At 43.3% G+C, this 23,211-nt stretch overlaps 1 protein-coding gene across 8 annotated transcripts in view; it reads left to right on the top strand.

Annotated features, from left to right (window-relative positions):
* PSEN2 (presenilin 2) overlaps positions 1-22,944 on the top strand; it is a 51,564-nt gene extending 28,620 nt beyond the window's left edge. For 2 of the 8 annotated variants that reach the window (XM_061625019.1, XM_061625015.1), the window contains exons 7-11: positions 163-261; positions 4,031-4,108; positions 6,795-6,914; positions 14,915-15,033; positions 16,686-17,833. In XM_061625019.1, coding sequence (XP_061481003.1) covers positions 163-261; positions 4,031-4,108; positions 6,795-6,914; positions 14,915-15,033; positions 16,686-16,841 — 572 coding nt within the window. In that variant the 3' untranslated portion in view covers positions 16,842-17,833. Of the gene's footprint in view, positions 1-162; positions 262-4,030; positions 4,109-5,730; positions 5,861-6,794; positions 6,915-14,914; positions 15,034-16,685; positions 17,834-19,164 lie in introns of those variants that run through there. The other 6 variants (XR_009762402.1, XM_061625017.1, XM_061625016.1 and 3 more) reach the window with 6 other exon arrangements.
* Positions 22,945-23,211: the final 267 nt, after the last annotated feature.

Raw genomic sequence — 23,211 nt, 5'->3', positions numbered from 1 at the left:
ATGAGTATAATAATCCCCTATGTTGCAGTGACTTTGTAAAATGTGTCTGCCTAAGACTTTGTTCTTAATATATGAAAGAATGGCCTGCTACAAAATGGCAGGAAAATTAGATACTTAAGCAGTGATATGGAATTAAACGGACACTCTTTTCTCTTTACACAGACTTGGTGGCTGTTTTATGCCCAAAGGGGCCACTCAGGATGTTGGTGGAAACTGCACAAGAGAGAAATGAGCCCATATTTCCTGCACTTATTTATTCCTGTGAGTAAAACAGAGGGGGGGTGTCTGTGCGGGGGGGGGGGATGTCTGCACACGGGGGATGTCTGCACGTTCTTTGCAGAATATATCCCTGGAATAGTAAGTAGCTATGCATAATAAATAGCCTGGAACTGGGTGGGTGAAGTGAAGCTGTTTGATTGCTGTGGGCAGCCGGAGGAAGTTTTTGCCCCTGCTGTGGGTAACAGGCTGCCACTGCCACCAAAGGGGTGACACCAGGTCGTCACTTGGAATCAAATGGGTGTGGGTGCTCCCCCCTTGATTTCTGACTACCATGGCGAGGTTGAACCCTCGAGTAAAAGACCAGGGTAAGGTCAGCAGGTTGAGGGGACCCTCTTGGTTGAGAGAAGTTTTGAGGTGATCTGTGAGTTTGTTTGGGCCCTGGGTGAGAGATGCTGAGGAGGGAGGTGTGTCAGAAGGAGAAGGGCTATTGTCACTACCCAATTATGGTACTGATGTCAGGGTATGTGTGTATATATGTAACTTACACTGATGGCTTTATTGTATATTGTGATATTTGTGTCTTTTAATTTGCTATATGCTACTTTGATATATTTTATATAGTAAGTGGTGTAAAAATGGAACAATAATCTCCATTAAGGACTCTGAGTTCCACTGGAAAAGAACATGGGAGTGGATACAAAATTCAGCATTCTGATGATCTCAAAATAAAATAAAAACCCTGCCAAATTCCTAGTCCGTAAGGCTGCAAAATTAGACTTCGGGATGATCTTTCATGTGCAGTGTGACATAGGAACCATTTTCCTTTGGCATCTTCTCACACCCCTCCCAGTAAGTGTTTGAATACAGGATGAAAATGAACCACTGTTTTGCCCCCTCCCATGTGGTATCTGTATTCAGATGCAAACTGGAGAGGGAAGCGGCTCCCATGCTGCCAGCAGCAAATGTCTTATAATAATAATAATAATATTTAATTTGTTTGTCGCCTATCTGGCAATTAGCCACTCTAGGCGATGTACATTAAAATGAGATAAAATACAACAATACAACAATATCAGATACAACAATACAACGATATCAAGTGCAGTCATATTAATAACAGTAGATAAAGATACTGGACAGTCATCAATACATATAAAATCACTTATATTAGCAGCATATGATAGATGGTAAAATCATAAAGATTTACCCTTCCCAAGGACCTCAAAGGCCTGTTGGAAAAGCCACATCTTCAGGGCCTTGCGGAATACCTCTAGGGAAGGAGCATGTCGAAGGTCACATGGGAGGGAGTTCCAAAGAGTGGGGGCCACCACAGAAAAGGCTTTCTCCCTAGTGCCCACCAACCTAGCTGTTTTGGTTGGCGGGATTGCGAGAAGGCCTTGAGTGGCTGATCTAGTTGGGCGGCATAATTGGTGGCGGTGGAGGCGCTCTTTCAGGTAAGCTGGGCCGAAACCGTATAGGGTTTTAAAGGTTAATACCAACACCTTGAATCGGGCCCGGAAAACAACCGGCAGCCAGTGTAGATCAAATAATACTGGCGTAATGTGGTCTCGGCAGCGGCTGTTGGTAAGTAAGCGCGCCGCTGCATTCTGTACAAGTTGTAATTTCCGGGTCGTTTTCAAGGGTAACCCCACGTAGAGCGCATTACAGTAGTCCAATCGAGAGGTGACCAGGGCATGCACCACGAGTGGGAGCTGTTGAACAGGGAGGTAGGGTTGCAGCCTACGTATAAGGTGTAATTGATACCAAGCTGCCCGGCTCACAGCTGAAATCTGAGCCTTCATGGACAGCCTGGAATCAAGAACAACCCCGAGGCTGCAGACCTGGTCCTGTAGGGGCAACTTCACTCCATCAAACACCAGGTCAACATCTCCTAACCCTCCCTTGTCTCCCACAAGTAGTACCTCGGTCTTATCAGGGTTCAGCTTCAGCCTGTTCCTGCCCATCCATCCACTCATGGATTCCAGGCACTTGGACATGGTCTCCACAGCTCTCTCCGGTGAAGATTTAAATGAGAGATAGAGCTCTATCTCTCATTTAAATCCGCATATTGGTGACACTGCAGCCCAAATCTCCTGATGATCTCTCCCAGCGGCTTTACATAGATGTTAAATAGCATGGGTGAGAGGATAGAGCCCTGTGGCACACCGCAATTGAGAGGCCAAGGGTCTGAAACCTCATCACCCAATGCTACCTGTTGGCGCCTATCAGAGAGAAAGGAGTGGAACCACTGTAAGACTGTGCCTCCCAATCCCATACTCTCCAGGCGATCTAACAGGATACCGTGGTCTACGGTATCAAAAGCCGCTGAGAGATCCAGGAGGACAAGGAAGGTGAATTCTCCCCTATCCAATGCCCTCCTCATATCATCGACCAGAGCGACCAAGGCTGTTTCAGTTCCATGTCCAGTCCTGAAACCCGATTGGTATGGATCTAGATAATCCGTTTCATCCAAGTGTGTCTGCAACTGATTTGCCACCACTCTCTCAATGACCTTGCCCAAGAATGGTAAGTTCGAGATTGGGCGAAAGTTGGTTAGAATCTGTGAGCCTAAAATCAATGAGCTGCACCTGTGCAAAGAGAGTAGTTCCCCTTTCTAATTTTCATTCTGCCAACTGCCTGCTACAGCCAAACTTCATCTGGAGAACCTTGTAAGGCCTTGTGGGGAGATGATCTGGATAAAGCTTGCTTTGCAGTATCATTAAATAAGAAAAAGCAAACTCTGCAAGCCTAGGACAGATGTTCTTTCACTTTTGGAGTCACTGTTTCCCCTAAGATGTTTAAGAGATGAACCTTTCTCCTAGTCATTCATATATAGGTGTGTGTATATCTCTCATCTTAAAAATAATTTATGAAATGGTTACATAAAAATACTGTAGGCCCTGTCTGCAGGTTGTGTTAATCCTTCTTTTTTAGGAAAAATAAAAAAACCACAAAATGTAGCTTGCTGTTGGGCACCACTTTTTCCAAATTGCATAGCAGGAAAAGGATCTATGTACCCTTCCCTGCTTCAGCGTCTCATTCTCTACCCCCCTCCGGATAATAGTTCTGTAATGAGACTTCTTTAGAGCCTTTAGAAAATAAAAATTGTTCTACATGTGCATGCACAAAGTGCATTTGAATGATGGTCCATGGTTTACAAATCCATGGACAAGTGTCATGGCTATATACTCTTCCCGGCTTATTTTCCTGTTACGTTAACCAGCAAAATGATAAAATTCTCTGGTTCAAATGTTATGGGGAAATCTAGCCTAATGTAATCCATGATTTTTGTGCTGAAGCTGTTGCACAGTAGGAGAGATAAAGGAGGAACTCAGTCATAGCTTCATAAACCCTAGTTTATTTTGTTGAAAAGCCACATAAAATGTAGCTTACTCTTCATAAACCACAGTTTATGAAGCCACATAAACCATACTCTTCATAAACCACAGTTTATGAAGCCCCAGACAATTGCCTGAACACAGTAATCAAAAATGTTTGTTCAGAATGAAAAATAAGTTTTGGCATAACAAAATCTAGGAGTCAGAATTTTGGGGGTTGGGGTTGCTGAATTTTTTTAAATAATATACTGATGGACTGGGCAGTATTTTTTTTCTGGGTCCCAATGAGCAACTGTAACTAACTACAGTGCATCTTGGGAATATACGTTGGTATTTGTATTGTTCTTTTTTATAGTGTGTAAAAAGACAAGAATGCAATAACAAGACTGTTCTTTTAATTAGGCTGTCTAGCCTTAAATGTTCCCATAGGTTTGTGTCCCAAATCATGTATTACAATCCTTTCTACTCTACAGCTACTATGATGTGGACTGTAGGAATGGCAAAACCAGACAGTGCACGAAGGAGGTCTTCTGAAGAGACATGGGATCCAGGTGACCTATGCACTTTTTTTTAGGTCTTATTTTGCTAAATAGCAGGTGAATGCATGCTGAACTATGTAATTCCATAATGGTTCTCTTGTTTTCTTGGCAAAAATGGTGGGTGCCTTTTGCTTGGAGAAAGCTCAGTTGATATACAAGAGAGCTACATTCTACGTGAGACATTCCAGGCTTCAATTAAATAGTTAAATTGGCCACTAAGTAAGTGCCAGTTCTGTCACTGTTTTACAATTCTTGTGTGTGCGGGAATGCCCAAGATTTTACCTAGACCCAGATCTATTTTGGCAGCGGGCTGCTTATTGTTGCGCGCCTCCCCAATCTCCGAGTGGTGAGATTTCTGGGGTCCCTGCACTCATCCAGGGTTTGGTTTCCTTTGGGAAGAAGGTCAGCGGAGACTGCAGTGTCTTTATGAAATATGGTTTATTTACACACATTCCAGCCTGAGCTTAAGATAGAGGGGGTTCAAGGCATCAGCAGTCCAATATCCAGCTTTTCCATCTGTATTACAGGAGGCACCCCAAATGCTATGGTGCAGAGAGCCAGTCTCTTTGCCTGCCTCCAGTTAATAGCCTTTCTCTAGACACAACTAAAAACACAAACCTCTCCTAGGCTCCAGGAGAGAGGGGGGAAGGCTCTCCTGAAGAGTTTCAATGACAAAAGGATCTTCCTGGTTCATTCATCAGTTGCTGGGCATCTAATAGGCCCATTAACTACTTGGCCACTCTATTAGCTTAACAAAAGAGACTCATCTGACCAGCAGAGCAAGTTCCTCATTCCAAGGCACAGGATTCCAAATCAGAGGCTGGAAAGGGGACCCACAGGGATCATCCATTCCAACCCCCATGTTCATAACATTATTTTCAAAGGCTATTTTATCGAGTCTTTGTGGAGTTAGATGTATTAAGGGTGCTGTGCATTCAGCCTGGTTGCATTTGCATTCATCTATTTATTACTGAGTTTGTGTAATGATATATATAAAATATAATAATAATATGTAAATATTGTGAGGGAATCCTTGCTTGGAAACAGATGCTTTGACACATACCAGGCTCAAGTGCAATGCAGATGCACAAAGGGTCAAGCAGGGATGGAACATGGGTAACTGGAACAACTTGGCACAGTGGAAGGCATAAAAATGGGTTAACAAGTATTGTAGCATCATTCTGTCCGAGTAGAGATGAGGGACATGTGACCTTCAAAATGTTGCTGGACTCCAGCTTCCATCATCCTAGCTGGGGCTGATGGGAGTTGGAGTCCAACATCATTTGGAGGGCTGCAGGTTCCTCACTCCTGTGTTAGAGAGGAGAAGGTATATTTTATATCCCACCTTTTCTTCATCATGGAATTCAAGGCAGCATGCATAGAGTCCCAAGGAGTCTTCTATCCAGGCTAAGACTTGGTCTACTTAGCTTTAGCAAGGTTGTTATATCGTGCACCTTGAGACTGTGGCCTTAGATGGTGGCAGAGCAGATCAATAAAGATTGTTGTGGAAGCAGCAGTTCTCCCTTGATTGACTGTATAGTTCAGTAGCCCAAATGTCTGATGAAGTTTTATGCGATAGCAGTTGGAGGTCCTCATTCTGCTTGTACTTATCTGAAATAAGTCATTCTCTTTAGGAAGACCATATGGTGGCAGGAGGTTCTCCTTTGTCATGAATGCCTCCCTCAGAGTCTTGCAATGTTGTTTCCTAACTGGGAAAACTGCAGGTGAGCTCTAGTGGGAACAAATGGTAACCATTGTTCTAAACCCTTGGGTAGAAGAGTTCCTAAAGGATCCCTGAAAGGTGACCTTCCTTCATAGAGAGTTCCAACTGTGCAGTCGTGGGACTTCTTCCTTAACTCTGAAGAAAGAACCTTGAGACAGCAGGACTTGCCTCTGACAAACAGATTTTCTTTGTATTCTGAGTAGGAGAAGAAAGTGACTTGTGATTCTGTGTCATATTTGTGCAAGATCCAATATGCCTGCACACTTTAGTAATGTTGGAATAATCACTCATTACTTGATGCCAGTCCTCTAGCTATGTGTATTGAATTGACATCTGATAATTCTGACTGATCAGCTGAGAGTCTTTGTCTTCATTTGGTTTATTCTTGCTTTTGCTACGCATGTTCTAAAGATGCAAGTTGGGAAAAATAATGTGGGAGCTGGCCTTCAGCTACTTTGGTAAGGAAGTCGCATGTTGATGATCATATGTTCTTCCTCTGTGTTCCAGTCTCCCAAGCTATAACTGCTTGGGCTCTGTTTTGGTTTTATCTATCCACCTGTTGGAATAAACTCCTTCATAAAGCTCAATTTCTTGGCTGTAGTTCTTAACACACACTTAGAGATAAATCTTGAATGGACTTCATGGAGGATCAGTCTAACAACTGCAATTTGTCACAGTCTCTGTGTATGCAAGCTGTGTGTACAAAGGCAGCATGCCTCTGAATACCAGTTGCTGGAGATCAACAACAGGAGAGGACTACTGCCTTCAAATCCTGTTTGTGAGTTTCTTGGCGTATCTGGTTGGCCACTGTGGGAATTGGGATGATGGATTAAATAGATCTTTGGTCTGCTACAGCACGGCTCTTTATTATAGCTTACACAATGGTATCTTCTGTCTATAAGTGTGTGTGTGTGTGTATCTGTATGTGTTCTCTCTCTCTCTCTAACTCTCTTGGGTGGTTTTTTGTTGTCTTAGCAGAAGGAGTAGTGAACCATGATGTTGGTTCTTACACTGAGCCTGCCGTTCCTGAGATGGGAAATTCAACAATGAGCCATCCAATTAACTCTTCCTTAGAAGAAATTATGGAGGAGGAGAGTAAGTGGAAGCTCTTATAAGCACTTCACATACATTCATACAAAATATGAATTCAGACACTCTAGTATGGCCTTTGCCAACCCGGCATCTCCTGGATGTGCTGGAATGAATCCGCAGCTGTGGTGGAATGAATCCTCAGCTTATTATTTTTACACGGTAATATTTGCTCTGGCCCTGAAGTGCTATGACTACCATCTATGCTGACAATACAAAAAATTTCTATTGTAAAATTAGAATGTCCATCAAACTTTCATGCAGCATAAGGCTACATCCTCAATGCTTATCCTGAAGATTTGCATGGAAAGCATGCATGTCTCACTATGTACTAGATCAGTACTTTCCAAACTTTGGAGAATCAAGATCCATACTTCTCCTTGCCCCCAGATTTAATATTTACTTGATTTATTAGTTTCACTGCTACCCAAAGGTCTCCAAGTGACTTACAACATAATTAAAAGCCAAAATAGTATATCATACATGAAACAAAACAAAATAAAAACCACCCCCATACAGCCACAGAAAGCTTTGGCAGCACACTAATACAAAAACATCATCCCAGTCTATCAAATGCCTGAAGAAAAAAGGTAAGTCTTTACCTGGGGCCAAAAATATACTCACTGGGAAGTGTATGGAGCCACAACTGAAAAGGCCCTCTCCTTTATCACCACCCTTCAAGGGGAAACCTAGAGAAGAGCCTCAGAAGAAGATTTAAGGGTCTGGGTAGGTTTGTAATGGGAGACTTAGAATCATAGAATCATAGAGTTGGAAGGGGCCTTGTAGGCCATCGAGTCCAACTCCCTGCTCACAGCAGGAAATCCACAGCTAGAGCATCTCCCGCAGATAGCTGTCCAGCCTCTGCTTGAAGACATCCAGCGAAGGGGATCCCACCTAGGCAGTCGGTTCCATTGCTGAACCGCCCTTACTGTCAAGAAGTTCCTTCTAGTGTCCAATCTGAATCTACGCTCCTGCAACTTAAAACCATTAGACCTAGTCCTACCCTCTGGGGCAGCAGAGAACAAATCTGTACCCTCTATGTGACAGCCCTTCAGGTACTTAAAGAGTGCAATCATATCACCCCTCAGCCTTCTCTTCACCAGACTGAACATGCAAGTTCCTTCAACCTTTCCTCATAAGACTTGTTCTCCATACCGGCTATCATCCTCGTCGCCCTCTTCTGAACCCGCTCTAACTTGTCTATATCTTTCTTAAAATGAGGTCGCCCAGAACTGAACGCAGTATTCCAGATGAGGCCTGACCAATGCAGAATATAGTGGGACTATTACTTCCCTCGACCTGGAAACTATAGCTCTGTTTATGCGGCCCAAAACCGTGTTTGCCTTTTTTGCCGCAGCATCACACTGCTGGGTCATGTTCAACTTGTGATCCACTACAATTCCAAGGTCCTTCTCACACGCACTACTGCTAAGCCGGGTATTTCCCATCCTGTACCCGTGCATTTTGTTTTTGTGGCCTAAATGCAGAATCCTGCATTTGTCTTTATTGAATGTCATTTTATTAATTTCAGCCCAATTTTCTAGTCTATCCAGGTCCCTTTGGATTTTATTCCTGTCTTCCATTGTGTTAGCTATCCCTCCCAGTTTCGTATCATCCGCAAACTTCATAAGGCTTCCCTCCACCCCATCATCTAAGTCATTGATAAAAATGTTGAAGAGTATCGGCCCCAGGACAGAACCCTGTGGCACTCCACTCGAGACCTCCTTCCAGTCTGAAGCAGAGCCACCGACGACCACTCTTAGAGTACGGTTTTCCAACCAGTTGTGAATCCACCTGACAGTATTTCCATGTAGTCCGCATTTCACTAGTTTCCTAATTAAAAGGTCGTGGGGGACTTTGTCAAACGCCTTGCTGAAATCTAGATAGATGACATCTGCAGCATTTCCACCATCTACTAAGCTAGTGCCCCGATCAAAAAAAGAGATGAGATTAGTTTGACAGGATTTTTTCTTGACAAACCCATGCTGGCTCCTTCGTTGTCATCTAGATAGTTGCCAATGGACTCTTTTATTATCCGTTCTAATATCTTTCCCGGTATTGAAGTCAGACTGACCGGCCTGTAATTCCCCGGATCTTCTTTTTTACCCTTTTTAAAGAGTGGGACGACGTTTGCCCGTCTCCAGTCCTCCAGCACCTCTCCCGTTCTCCATGATTTCTCAAAGATGATGGCAAGAGGTTCCGAGAGTACATCCGCAAGTTCCTTCAATACTCTGGGATGCAGTTCATCAGGCCCTGGAGATTTGAACTCATTTAGGTTAACTAGATATTTCCTGACTATCTCCTTATCAATCTCGAACTGCAGTCCCGACCCCTTCCTGAGATTGCTACCGATGCAAGGTTGCACACTGTTCCCTTTTTGGGAGAAAACGGAGGCAAAATAGGTGTTGAGCAGTTCTGCTTTTTCCTCGTTATCTGTCAACATTTTGCCATCCTCATTGAGCAGCAGTCCCACCGTTTCCTTGGTCTTTCTCTTGCTTCGAACATATCTGAAAAACCCCTTTTTGTTGTTCCTCGCTTCCTTCGCCAGCCTCAGCTCATTCTGGGTTTTAGCTTTCCTTACGCTACCTGTGTGAGTTTCTGCAAGACCTGCTCCCTGCATTTCTGGCTGATTTCCACCTGGCCTGGAAGGGCGGGGCCCTGTCTCTCTCCAGCTACAAAAGCAGCAACTGCTGAAGGGGTCAGAGACCATCTACCTGTGTGAGTTTCTGCAAGACCTGCTCCCTGCATTTCTGGCTGATTTCCACCTGGCCTGGAAGGGTGGGGCCCTGTCTCTCTCCAGCTACAAAAGCAGCAACTGCTGAAGGGGCCAGAGACCATCTACCTGTGTGAGTTTGTGCAAGACCTGCTCCCTGCATTTCTGGCTGATTTCCACCTGGCCTGGAAGGGTGGGGCCCTGTCTCTCTCCAGCTACAAAAGCAGCAACTGCTGAAGGGGCCAAAGACCGTGTGTGTGTATGTGTGCGTGAACCTGCTGCTCGGGATGTCTATAGACTACTGGGGTTTTGTTTAGTATTATATGTTATATTTTACTCTATGTTATATTTTAGTCTATGTACGCCGCCTAGAGTGGCCGTTAATTCGGCCAGATAGGCGGCCTAGAAATAAAATTTTATTATTATTATTATTATTTATTCCTGCAAGCCCGAGCCGCTCGTCGGTACTCTTCCTTGGTGATGCGTCCTTCCTTCCATTCTTTATACATGCTCTTTTTTACTTTTACTTCCTCCATCAGTCTTCCGTGTAGCCACATTGGCTTTTTCCGATGTCTTCCGTTTTTCTTCCTCTTTGGAATTGTTTGCGATTGTTGGTTGTTTAGAGTGCTAGAGTTCCCAGGCGATAGGTTTCCCATACAGAGTCCCAGTCTGGTCCAGCCTTCTTACGTCTCGTTCCAGCAAGAATCCACAGATACACAGGAACAGGTTTTTAGGAAGAGCTTTACTTCGTTGCATAAAGTTCTTGGTGACAAAACAGTACACACATACGCCATACACTTACTCCGATTCCTAACTCCGTTTCTCACCCCCACACACGCTGTTCCCTGTTCCCGCTGTTCCCTGTTCCCGTGCTTTATTGCCCTTGGGCTGATTAGGACTCATTATGTCCAGCTGTGTGGCTGATGCAATCCTTCTCTAATCTGTTACATAGTTAACCCTTTCATTCCCTGTTTAATTCTTTGGGAAGCAACATAGCCCAACATTTTTGTAATACGTTCTTCATGAACTCCCACGCTTCTTGGGCTCCTTTTTTCTTTAGTCTATCTAGCCACGGGATCCTACCCATCATTTCCCTGAGCTTGCTAAAATCGGCTTTTTTGAAATCCAAGGTCCATGTTTGACTATATTCTTCTTTGGCTTTCCCCAGAATCCCGAATTCCAGCATTACGTGGTCACTTTCCCCCAAGGTGCCGACCGCTTTAATTCCCGTGACCAATTCGTCCGTGTTAGTTAAGATCAGGTCCAGGATTGCCGATCCCCTTGTTCCTTCTACTTTTTGAAAGAGGAAATTATCAGCAAGGCTCATCAGGAATTTGTTGGAGGCTTTGTGCTTTGCAGAGTTTGTTTCCCAGCAGATATCCGGGTAGTTGAAGTCCCCCATCACTACTACTTCTTGCCTCCTTGAGATTTCAGAGATTTGTTTGAGGAAGGCCTCGTCTACCACCTCTTCTTGGCCAGGGGGTCTGTAGTAGACACCTACTACCATGTCGGTTTTATTTGTTTCTCCATTTATTTTTACACAAATGGTCTCTATCGGACCACTTTGTTCGCTCTCTTGGATTTCCATAGAGGTATATTTGTCTTTGATGTATAACGCTACTCCCCCTCCTTTTCTGTTGCTTCTATTCTTTCTGTAGAGTTTATATCCTTGAATGGCTATATTCCAATCATGGGAGTCATCCCACCAAGTTTCTGTTATCCCTATGAAGTCATATTTGCCTTGATGCACTAAGACTTCAAGCTCCCCTTGCGTGTTTCCCAAGCTCCGCGCATTGGTATATAGACACCAGAAGTCTCTTTTGTCCCGATTGGATTCCTCCGTTAATATACCATGAGCTTTGCCGTGCATCCCTTTCTCTCTCCCAGTGTCTCCTGTACCCTTCAAATTGCTGCGTTTACAACCCGCTGTCTTTGGATCGGTCTTTAAGCTATCATCTCCATCCCCCAGAGGCTTTAGTTTAAAGCACTCTTGATGAGTTTTGCCATACTTCTGCCAAAGAGATTCTTCCCAGTCCTCGTAAGGTGCAGCCCATCTCTTGCCAACAGTCCCTGCTCCAAGAAGCTTAGACCATGGTCCCAGAATCCAAACCTCTCATGTCAACAACATCTGCGTAACCAGTCGTTGACCTGCAGTATCTTCCTTTCCCTTTGTAGTCCTCTATCCTTCACGGGAAGAATTGACGAGAAGACCACCTGCGCCCCCAAATGCTTGACCTTCCTACCCAGAGCCTCATAGTCCGAGGTGATCTGTTCCAGGACCCAAAAGATATTGGGTCCTGAGCCATAAAGAGCTTTATAGGTCAAAACCAGCACTTTGAATTGGGCTTAGAAGCGTGCAGGCAGCCAGTGTAACTGGAAAAGGATTGGGGTTACATGCTGCGTTTGCCTTGAAACCTCAACTATCGGGCAGCCGCGTTCTACACTAATTGAAGCTTCAGAACTGTTTTCAAAGGCAGCCCCATGTAAAGCACATTGTAATAATCCAACCTTGAGGTTACCAGAGCATAGATTATTGTAGCCAGGTTATCCATGTCCCAACAAGGTTGCATTTGGGCCACCAGCCTAAACTGATGGGAGGCATTCCACACCACTGAGGCTACCTGTGCCTCAAGCAACAGCAGTGGATCCAGCAGAACCCCCTAACTACGAATCCACTCCTTCAGAGGGAGTGTGACCCCATCTAGAGCTGGCCACACACCACTCAGCTTAGAGGTCTTTTGTTCTAGTAAGTGGTATATAAATTTTGTTATTTCTAGGCTGCCTTCCAATGCAGTGTCCACCTTAATGTGATCTGTGACTGGGTCATGTCAAGAAATATGGGCAGAGTGCTTGATCTGTAATAGAAGGGTAATAATTCTGCCACCTTTCAAGTGTGGAACACCACAGTGGCATTTACTATTTTCCTTCCTTTCATGTATATCCTGCCTTTTTTTCCATCCTAGAACCCAAGGCTGTATACATGTTGTCCCCAGATGGTCTCCCACCCAGGCATAAACCAGACCTAGATCTCCTTAGCTTCTGCAAGATGCTGGCCTCAGATTACAGGGACAAATGTAGTGTTTACCCACTTCCGTCAACAAACTTGCCCATCTCCCATGGCCGTGTTTGTATACTGTTGTGCTATACAAACCTGAAGCCAAGGGTGACCTCCAGTGTATGCTGTTGGCAATTGAGTAACTGGTGCTACATTTTCCTCAACCATTGTGATGACGTGGCCTTCTGGAAGGCCAAGTATATAGGCCTTCTGGGAGGCCAGATAGCATTACTGGCTGTCTGGGTTGCATTCAACTTATTCCTACTCAGAATAGACCCATTAAAATGAATGAACCTAAGTTAGTCACGTTTATTAACTTCACGGGGTTCACCCTGAGTAGGAGTAGCATTGGATACCACCCATTGTCTTGTCCATCCCTCTCTGCTGTGATTGGCCGCTGCTGCTTCCAGCCCCTATATTAATGTGTTATTACAAATGTCATGCAACAGAGGGGCCTACTTTGTGCAGTTCCCAGACCCTTCTCGCTGCTTTGCTCCTGGCTGGCCCTACAAGCTTGTTGCTTGTTTTTAATCTGTCCTGCAATTTGAATTATCTTCTTTTGGAACTTATCTTCCATAAAGATCCCCTACCTGTGTTTTTTTCTCCCTCACACTTCATGACTGTTCCAAAGCAAGAACAAAGGCACAGTGCAACAGAGCACATGGAAAACACAGTGTGGGGCTTTGTGTTTTTTTTTATGTTGCCTTTCAGTGAAGATAAGAATGCATTGAGCTGAATAAGATTAATCTCTCATCTTGCTCTCCAATCTCTGATGTTTTAGCCAGATTATTTTGCTGGAAAATGTCTTTTCTCTTTGAGAAGGACACTTCCTGCATGGCATCACTAACTGCAGTTCTTTACATGTATGTCTTCTCAGAGAGTAAGTAAGACTTACTCTAAGGTAAGCATATATAGGATTGCAGTCTGTTAAACTCTCCTGCCTTACCTGCTATGGTCTCTCCCTCATGACATCCTGTTTCTTACACATAGAAAAATACATGTGCATATGTGCATGCACACACCCTTGATAATGCTGTCACCGATTTGAAATTGGCGTAATGTAGAAGGAAGGCCCCCCAGTTTTTCTATATTAATGTTCTCCCCCCTTCATGATCATCATCATTTATTACCCACCCTTCACCCAAAGATCCCAGGGCAGGCTACAACAATTTTGAAATAAGACATTAAAAACAATTATATTTTACTTTATTCATTAAATTTATATCACACCCTTCCTCCCAGAAGAAGCTCAGGGAACCTAAAATCCCAAAATAAGGTGGGTCCTAAAACTGTACAGCAAAGTTGCCAGACGCACCTTGGTGGGGAGGGAGTTCCACAACTTAGGGCTGTCGCAGAGAATGCCCTCTCCTGGATTGCCACCCTCCTGATTTTCAGAAGGTGGCGGAACTACTAAAAGGGCCCCCTCTGCTGATCTCAACACCCGAGAGGGTCTATAAGGAAGGAGATGATCTATTGGATATTTAGGACTTAAACACTAGCACGAGCACCTTCAATTGGGCCCAGAAACAAACTGGCAACCAATGCAGCTGTTTTAAAACAGGGGTTATATGAGATCTCAAGGCCAGCCAGTAATCTGGCTGCTGCATTTTGGGCCAGTTGAAGTTTCCAAGTCGTCTTCAAGGGCAGCCCTACATAGAGTGCATTGTAAGTCTGGAAGTTCCTAGAGCGTGGAGTACTCTGGCTAAGTCATCTCTGTCCAAAAGGAAACAAAGTGTTGAACCAGTTGGAGCTGGAAAAAGGCATGCCTAGCCACCAACGCCACCTGAGCCTCCAATGACAATGTTGGATTCAGGAGTACCCCCAAGCTACAAACCTGGTCCTTCCAAGGGGGCGCAACCCAATCCAAAACAGGTCATCTCCCCACCTCCTCAACATGAGAACTCTGGACATGTAACACCCCTGTCTTTTCAGGATTCAGCCTCAGTTTATTGGCCCACTTCCAGACCATCACTGCCTCCAAGCACCATCTCCACTGCCTCTCCCAATTCAGATGGAATAGAGAGAGTTCGGTGCCATCTGCATGTTGATGACACCTCACTCCAAGAGGTGTCTGATTAGACAGCTTCAAATGCAGCGATCGTGGCCCTGATAGCTGAGAACAGCAGAGAGATACTATGTGTTGGAAAGGGTGACAATAACAGCACTGTGTGAACATCTCTCATTTCAGAACAGAAATTTCACAGAGCTGATGGAATCTTTTTTCCCTCTTCTTAATAGGAGGTGTCAAATTAGGGCTTGGAGACTTCATATTTTACAGTGTGCTTGTGGGCAAAGCAGCTGCCACCGCTAGTGGTGACTGGAATACAACTCTGGCTTGTTTCGTAGCCATCCTCATAGTAAGTGAAATCTCCACATTATGCATTGATCTGGTGCTATGCCCTTTTCAGGCTCCATAAAACCTGCTGGCCGTGGGGATAGCTAAAAAAATTGAGCCCACCCAAGGCAACTGAGCAGTCAAGGAGTTGAAGTGAGAATCTTGGCATGGTTGGGGCCGGAGCTTGGATGGGGTGTTGTGGAGGTCCTCTGGGCTGAACTAGATACGATACTAAGTTTGTCATAAAACCACACTGGAGTTCATTTTTAAAGTTAATAACAGGTGCCAGGGGGTGTTCAGCCGGACTGCAGGACAAAGAGCAGGAAGGTTAAACCTTTTTTCCTAATCATCCTCGATTCACCTGTGGATGGCTATCAACTCCAGTCCCCTCTGGTGCCATTTTTATTTACCCCCTAAGGCTAATACCTCTGGTGAGAAAGAATCCTGAGGGGAGAAAAGTTTAGCCTCACTTCCCAGAGTGCTACAGTTCAATGAAAATACTCCTCCAGCACATTTTTTTTTAGAGTAAGCAAACCCTTACATAGTTTCTATTGACAAGTCTAGGTTTGCATCTAGTTTGGTCCTTGGAAGGGAGGCCTCCCGAAGCAGACTCGATCAATGGGCAGGAGAGTCTGTCCAAGATAGTGCTGGAGTAATAATGCAGGCAGGCAGGTGGTTGGGAAGAGAAAGGAGCAGGCAGGCAAGGGAGGGGAAAGCAGCTGGTAGGCAAAGATACTTCAAGCAATACCCAAGACCCTGACCAGGCCCCTTCATGCTCTGCACCAATATCGTTCATTATTGTGGTCTTCCTAATGTCACATTGTGAAGGCTGGTGTTTGCACAGCTCCCCCCCTCCGGAGAATCTTGCCGCATTAAGTTTTGTATGGTAATAACGGAGGCAGTCTGGTACCTAACATTGCTCGGGCACTCTTAAGAAATCAAAAGACTAGTACAGTTTTGGAAGCAACGGTTAAAATCAGTGCAGTTTGGAAAGGTTCAGTCTGCCATCTTGATTCAAAATGGTGTCCAGTTGTATCCAAACACAGAGGAAAGCCTGCTCCTTGATTTCAGAAACCATCATGCAAAATTGGGTTATGATATCACACAAGGTGGCCACATGCATAGTGAACAGACAAAAAACAACTTTCCAAAATGTATAGTAGATATAACAAAAGCATAATAACTGCCTGCTTATAGTTCTGGGACTCATCTTGCATGTAAAAGTCAGCTCTGACACAAGATTGAAACTCTGTGTGCAAAGCCTTCACCAACCTGTTGCCCTCCAGATGTTCTTGGAGTAGATCTCCTGTAATCTCTGACCATTGGCCATGCTGGCTGGGGCTGATGGGAGTTTGGAGTCCAACAACATCTGGAGGGCACTAGATGGTTGGTATATTTATTGTCTCTGGAATTTTGAATCTTATACAGGGTAAGAGGGGCAACTGTTAGTCCCCTGTTGAAGGACTCTCAAGACCACGAAAGCTTATGCCATTATAAATCTCTTAGGCTAAATGGACTTTGTGCCTAACTCTTTTTGTTGGGATTTTGACCTTAGTCATTTTTAAGGCGATACAAGATAGTTCTACCTTCCTAGCATTTCATACATTGTTTTTATCTGTAAGGGGAAAATATCCTGGCTTTCTGCTAAGTAATACTTTTCCTTCTTTCTCTTAGGGCCTGTGTTTAACTCTTTTATTGCTGGCAGTATTCAAGAAAGCATTACCTGCCCTTCCCATCTCCATCACCTTTGGCTTGATCTTCTACTTCTCAACAGATTATTTAGTTCAGCCATTCATGGACACCCTTGCAGCTCATCAGCTATATATTTAAAGCAACAACAACAATGGTGACCCTCCTGTATAGCCTTTGCTGTGCAACAGGACAATGTTCAATAGATGAAATTCTATGGTTTTTACACATAGTGCCATATATTTTTCAGGAAACCCAGTAGAACAAGTATGTGAGTCTCCCCTGAGACTTAATAGTCACATCTTTCAACTGTTAGCGTTAAAAATTTGACTGGGAGTGCAGGATACAAGGCAGTCTGATCCCCTCTGTGTTTACTATTGAGTTCAGTGGGGCTTGCTCCCAAGTAAGTGTGCATAGCCCTGATGACCCTGAGATGCCCATCCCCCTCTTTAGTTTAGTGTCTCAATGGAATGTGAAAGGTTGTTTTGTTGTGGGTTTTGGTGCTGTCAGCCCATGGCGAGACAAAATTCCTCCCTTGGGAGGTGAGCAGTTGGTGAAGTTAAGGTTCCAATTTACACAACAGCTTGCAGTCATAATGAAAATAATAATAATGAGCTTTATCCAGTGCTGTACCTGTGCAGTTCTCCTGGTGCAACAGAACTTCCATTTCCTCCCCTCCACCCCCACATGCCCCCCACCAGATTTGCTTCAGAGGGTTCCCCACCCTCCGGAGCTGTTTCTGGGGGGGCTGGGGGATACAAGAGAAGGTCCACGTTCTGTTGTGTGCACTGAAGTTCCTTGTGCCAGCAGTGTTGCAGCATTGGATGTGGCCCCACAATAGTCATAGTACTGTACACATTTTTTTAAAAAAACTGGGAAAATGTCTAAACAGAATTTGAATGTTTTGGGGGGTGCAAGTGTATTGGCTATATTAGCACATGGTGAGATGAAGAATTCCTCTCTTGGGAGGTAAACAGTTGGAGAAGGTAAGGTTCTACTTTACACTCCAATTTGCAATCATAGTAAAGAAAAATTAATAATAATAGTACAGTACGTATGTTCTTGAAAATGTAGCTGAAGTGCAGGGGTTGTATAAGGGCCAAACTACACATCACAATTAATATGTAAATGTTCCTATGTCTCTGCTTTTTCTTTAATTGTGGCCGTGGGGGTGGAGCCCATTTGGAATTGCAGCACTCAGGGAGGGGGAGGTCTATCATTTCCCTCCCCAGCCATGGTCAGGGCCCCCATGCAGCTACAAGGATTAGAAAATGTTCCCGTAGCTACCAATGGGTACTCTTTTAAAAAAATCTAACCCTTGTAGCTGTGCTAAGGGTGTTTTCTCCAGAAAATCCATTGTTGCAGGGAAACGGGATAAGCCTCATCTTCCCCAGTATGCTATCATCTTCCTAACTCTTGGGCCTCCCTGCACCTGTCAGTGGAGAAAAGCTGGAGACTCAGTTTCATATCATGTGCAGTTTGGGCCCAAGAATGAAGCTGAGTGCAGGGGTTCTTCAACCTTGCCATTCTAAGGGAAGGAAATAACTGAACCTCCAGTGGGTATCATAGCTAATCACCTGTTCAGGAAACGAAATGCAAAAAGCACAATATTGTTTTGCATGTTCTTTTCTGTTCCCAACAGAGCCACCAGGGGAATTGGTCCTGGCTTAGATAGGGTTGCCTTTTAGATGCCCTGAATGAATGTATTCAAATGAACACACACACACCTGTGACCCTCCAAATGCTGTTGGGGCTGTAGCTCCCATCATCCCTGACCATAGGCCATACTGGCTGGAACTGATGGGAGCTGGAGTCCAATAGCATTTGGAGGGCCATGGTTTTCCCTCTCCTGGCATACAGCATATTTTTATATCCTATAGTGGAGGGCCCAGCTAGGGGGAGAAAAGTTGTGCATAACAGATGTTGAGTTACCCTGTTGCTTAATACAGCCTCTTACATTGCACTGGTCAAGAAAGAGTTGGGAAGAAGCAATCAATGGTACAAACAATGTATCAAGGGGGAGAAACTGTGGAAACATGATAAAATCTGTAAAGTAGCACCAAAAAAAAGCAAGAGAGACTATTTTTAGTCATTCTCCTTCCACTTCTGGACCAAGTTTGGTAACTGCCACAATCCATAAAAACTTGCATTTTTGCCAGACCATCTTGTTCCAGTTTCCCACAGTCTCTCCCTTTTGATGTACCTAGAACCAATTCAGCATTGATTTTTGCTGTAAGATCCTTGGCTGGGAGACTAGGATTCAAATCCCCACTCAGGCGTGAGGCTCACTGGGTGACCTTGGGCCTCTTGGCCCAAACTACCTCACGGGGTTGTTGTAAGGCAAAAATAGGGAGGGGAGAATTGTATGTGCCACCTTCAGCTCCTTGGAGGAAAGGTGAGGTGGAAATGTGATAATAAATAAATATATAATTAATAATGTTTACCTGCACCAATTAAACTTTAGAGCATGAGCACCAACAGTCTGCCACACTTCCAGCAATTCAGATAGGTATTAAGTTTTTATTCAAACTTTTTTATATCAAATACTATTGATTGTGAATGTTCATTGGTATTTGAAGCTATAAAATGAAATATGCGTTATCAAAATTATATCAATGTCCCCCTCTGCTTTTAAGCATCAGAGTAGATGGATTTCTAGAAAGTATGTTTGCTAAAAGTATATTATAAATCGCCCTTTCAGTTATATGTAATGACAGTAGCCTGGGTCCTCAGATAGTTAATTTTGAAGGAAGTTCATTGAAGAAAAGTTACTCAATCCCACACTATTGAGAGGTTTTTAGAGGGTTCGGGGGGGGGGGAGATTGGCTTATCTTGAGATCTCTGCCATTGTGGTAGTGATGTAAAAAGTTCAAACTCCAGACGTACAGTTTGTACAAACCAGCCAGTAGACCAGCCTTTCCCAACCAGTGTGCCTGTTGGACCACAACTCCCATCTTCCTGACCATTGGCAATGCTGGCTGAGGCTGATGGGAGTTGTCCAACAACATCTGGAGGCACACTGGTTGAGAAAGGCTGGTGTAGACAGTGTTAAAGATGTTGTTGCTGAGAACATCTTTGGTTTGACTATCTTGGTGTTCCCAGGGGTAACTTCTCTCTTCTCATGAACAGGAGACAAAGAAGGAGGAAATGGCATCTGGCAAGCCACTGTTTAAAGTCCTGGACCAGAGGGTTGGGTTGATCTGGCACGGCAATTCCTAATTTGCTGTCATTGACTTAAAATGGGAACACATCTTTCTTGATGCGATGCAATCAATTTTGCTTCTTGCCTCACTGCATTTACTCACCCCCCAAAAAACTCCATTTGTAAACTGACAGTCAGTTCAGTTCATTTAACTGTCCATTTTGTTCAAGATTATATTAATACATTTCTGTTGTGGAAAGAAAAATGTTGGATTTATTGCATCAGAGTATATCCTTCTCTCTTTCAGGATCAAAATATTTATTATTGGTTATATAGCTGGTATAATGAAAAATGTAAACATTGAGCTTAACTGCCAGTCATAGAGTGAAAAGGAAGGAGATCATAACCCAAAAGAGTTGAGTCCCCAGTTATGAGGATGTAGCTTACTCATTTTGTTTTTGAGAAAAGATCTGTGTTACTGGTTCCAACTGTTACAATCTGAGCGAACTTTACTTTCTGCTTTGGACCTAACTTTAAAAAAAAAATCCTCTCTTTTTTTAAAAGGTTCTGTTTGTTTCCTAGCAAAAGTTCTTAGGTTTGACTTTATGCTGTGGTGGTTTTTTTGTTGTGCTATTGGAATGAGCGAGTGAGAGTGTGTGTCGAATGACTTTAGAAATACTATGTAAATATTTACTGTGGGAGTGAACTATTTTGGGAATAATATTTGTGTCAAAACATTGGGATGAAATTTGAATCCAGTGTACACATTAATCTAAATGAGAAATAGTTGGTGCTCAAAATATTTTAGACTTTGCCCAGCAAATATTTACTTTAACTTTGACTTCCTTCTAGGGATATTGGTCATTTTAAGCGCTAAGCAGACCCCTTCATCCAGCATGATTGAACCATCCGGCTGGTGAATGGAAGGTTCACTCCTGCTAGGTGCTGCTTCTCCCACTCCCACTGGTCAACTTTGACAGGTGGGTGGCCTCACCCCCATAATGTTGACATACATGGGTAGGGGAAATAAAGATGTGGTGCACAGGCTCAAAGAAGTTTCCCACCCATTTTAGGGTTTTGTTTTTTTATATGAAATCTGATCTGCTTTGCTCCCAGATGTCCCTTTCTAAGAACAACACTTCTTATGTCTGAGCAAAAGAAATAGTTTAATGAAGCAAAATGAGCTGAGAGGAATCGGGGAGAGAACCTCCTGTGTTGTCTTGAGGCACGATCCACTGGGAAATCCATGTTAAAATGCAGCTCCCATTCATTTCAGTTTGGGATTGATGAATTCAATCTTTGTGAATTTGATGCAAATTGACCTGGTTTGAACCTTCCAAAGGAATGCCCAGATCAGAATAATATAATCCATCCTCCTTGAATTTTAGTGAGGCAGTTCATAGGTCAAAAAAAGTTTCCAAAATGTGTTTTTAAAAATGGTATTGTAGGATGATCTGCATTTAGAAACGTGTATGTTTAGGCAAAATATGCACTTTTATGAAAATACTCATTTCAAAAATCTGAATGAAAATTTATAAAGTTGCATATTAATGCAAAAATGGGGTTGAGTAGACATCTGAGTGAACGCGTGAAATTGACAGGTGAAATTCGGTGGGCTTGAGCCTCAGGACGCCCTTGTAGGTTGTGCCCCAGCCTCTTTTTCGGGAAGCTTGCCTCGCTCTTTGACCCAAAACTAAATCATGATGAAGTGTCAACCATTTTTATTTTCAGAAGATACTTTAAATTGTTTATATATGAAGACTATTGTTTACATAGTAATATAATTAAAATGTTATCTTTTAAGCCACTTGCAAATCCACATTTATTTTCCCATTCATGTAAACTGTTTAAAGGAATTTTGTGGGTTTTTATACTTTAAAATTGGATCTGCTTTTTGTTAAATGAGCTGGTACTCAGGTGCTGCAAACATGAAGAAATAGTAGCCAGTTGGTCCTGAAAATATTTCCATGGGTATTCTATAATAAATTTAACAGGAATTGGGATGAACCCAAGGTACGTTGATGGCTGAGACCAAAAATCCAAATGGCACACACACACAGAGTTAACTAATATGGGGAAACTCTGGTCTTTCACATTCCAGTACATTTCATTGGGGCTTTAAAATAACAACTGTGAAATAATGGATTGTGCCCTGTGCATTACATGTGGATTATGCCTTGTGGGTTACATCTATCTGCTACCCATGCTGCTTGATCCCATGTAGGGTTATGTGCACATAGCAATATATAACTCAACTGGCTTAGGTATGCCTAAGTGTGCATCAGGTGGCAGATTTAACGGGAATGCCTGAAATCTACTACCTGGAAAGTTCACTTCGGTTTGCTCTTATTATAGGACTATCTCAGATGGGAATGTGTTGATTTCAAGATAATAAACATGTAAATTATATTATAGAAGGAAGACTTTTAACCAAGTGCAGCTTTTAACATCCAGTGCTATAGAAGAAGCTTCATCTGGTTAATTTTTTTCCTCTTAAGCAGCTCCTAAAGATACAGGGATCCTCAAAGTGTAGACCTCTCTGTTTCTTTTTAAGACTGTAAGTCTGCTGTCCAACATGGCAATACATTTTTGAAATATTCAGTGATGCGCCTGGCAACTGTAGCAAGGTGGCAAGCTTCTTGTGAACTAGACTATTTTGATCAGAAGTACAGTATATACAAACTATGCATCCAGACCACTATCAGCTTTCAAATCTAGAACAGAATTTTATCCCACCGTGCTTTGTTGACTTCAGTGAGATTTCTCTTCCTCTTCTTTGAATCAGTATTGAAATGAATGGTGATTGCATGGTGGATCTGTTCCTTTTATATTGGTTCTAATTTTTTTCATTAAATTTTATATAGTTTTGCATGAACGAGCAAGGATGGGGTCTAGTTAATAGGAAATCATTCTACCTGAAATCTTTTTGAATGTACTATTAGCGGATTAATTCTCATGAAGGGCACATATGTGCATTTGATCAATGGGCAAGAAATATACTGCATGTATACAGGAAAGACTAACTACATTTTTAAAAACCTGTGTACTTACTGCAAATGCAATATGTACAATAAAACATGATACTGACTGCATAACTATTGGGTGGCACTTTTTTGTGTTAAAATGTATTTTATTTTACTTTCCCAAATGCCTGTCTCATATTCTAAATCCAGTTGTCAAAAAGGTGGTCCTGCAGGGCTGGAGGTCTGATCATCTACCAGGGGACAAGCAAGAGCACTGCAGGCTAGACCATTGGGGCAAATAGGGCGCTGACCCACTTGCCTGCCTTCCTATTTGCAGCAACCAGTTTAGGGCCTGGCACTGCCCATCAGCTTCTTCTCCTTAGTCTTAGAACTCACCAGGAGGAAG

The sequence above is a fragment of the Rhineura floridana genome, chromosome 4, assembly GCF_030035675.1.
Source record: "Rhineura floridana isolate rRhiFlo1 chromosome 4, rRhiFlo1.hap2, whole genome shotgun sequence".
Classification (NCBI taxonomy): Eukaryota; Metazoa; Chordata; class Lepidosauria; order Squamata; family Rhineuridae; genus Rhineura; species Rhineura floridana.
This window is presented reverse-complemented; position numbering and strand designations above follow the sequence as displayed.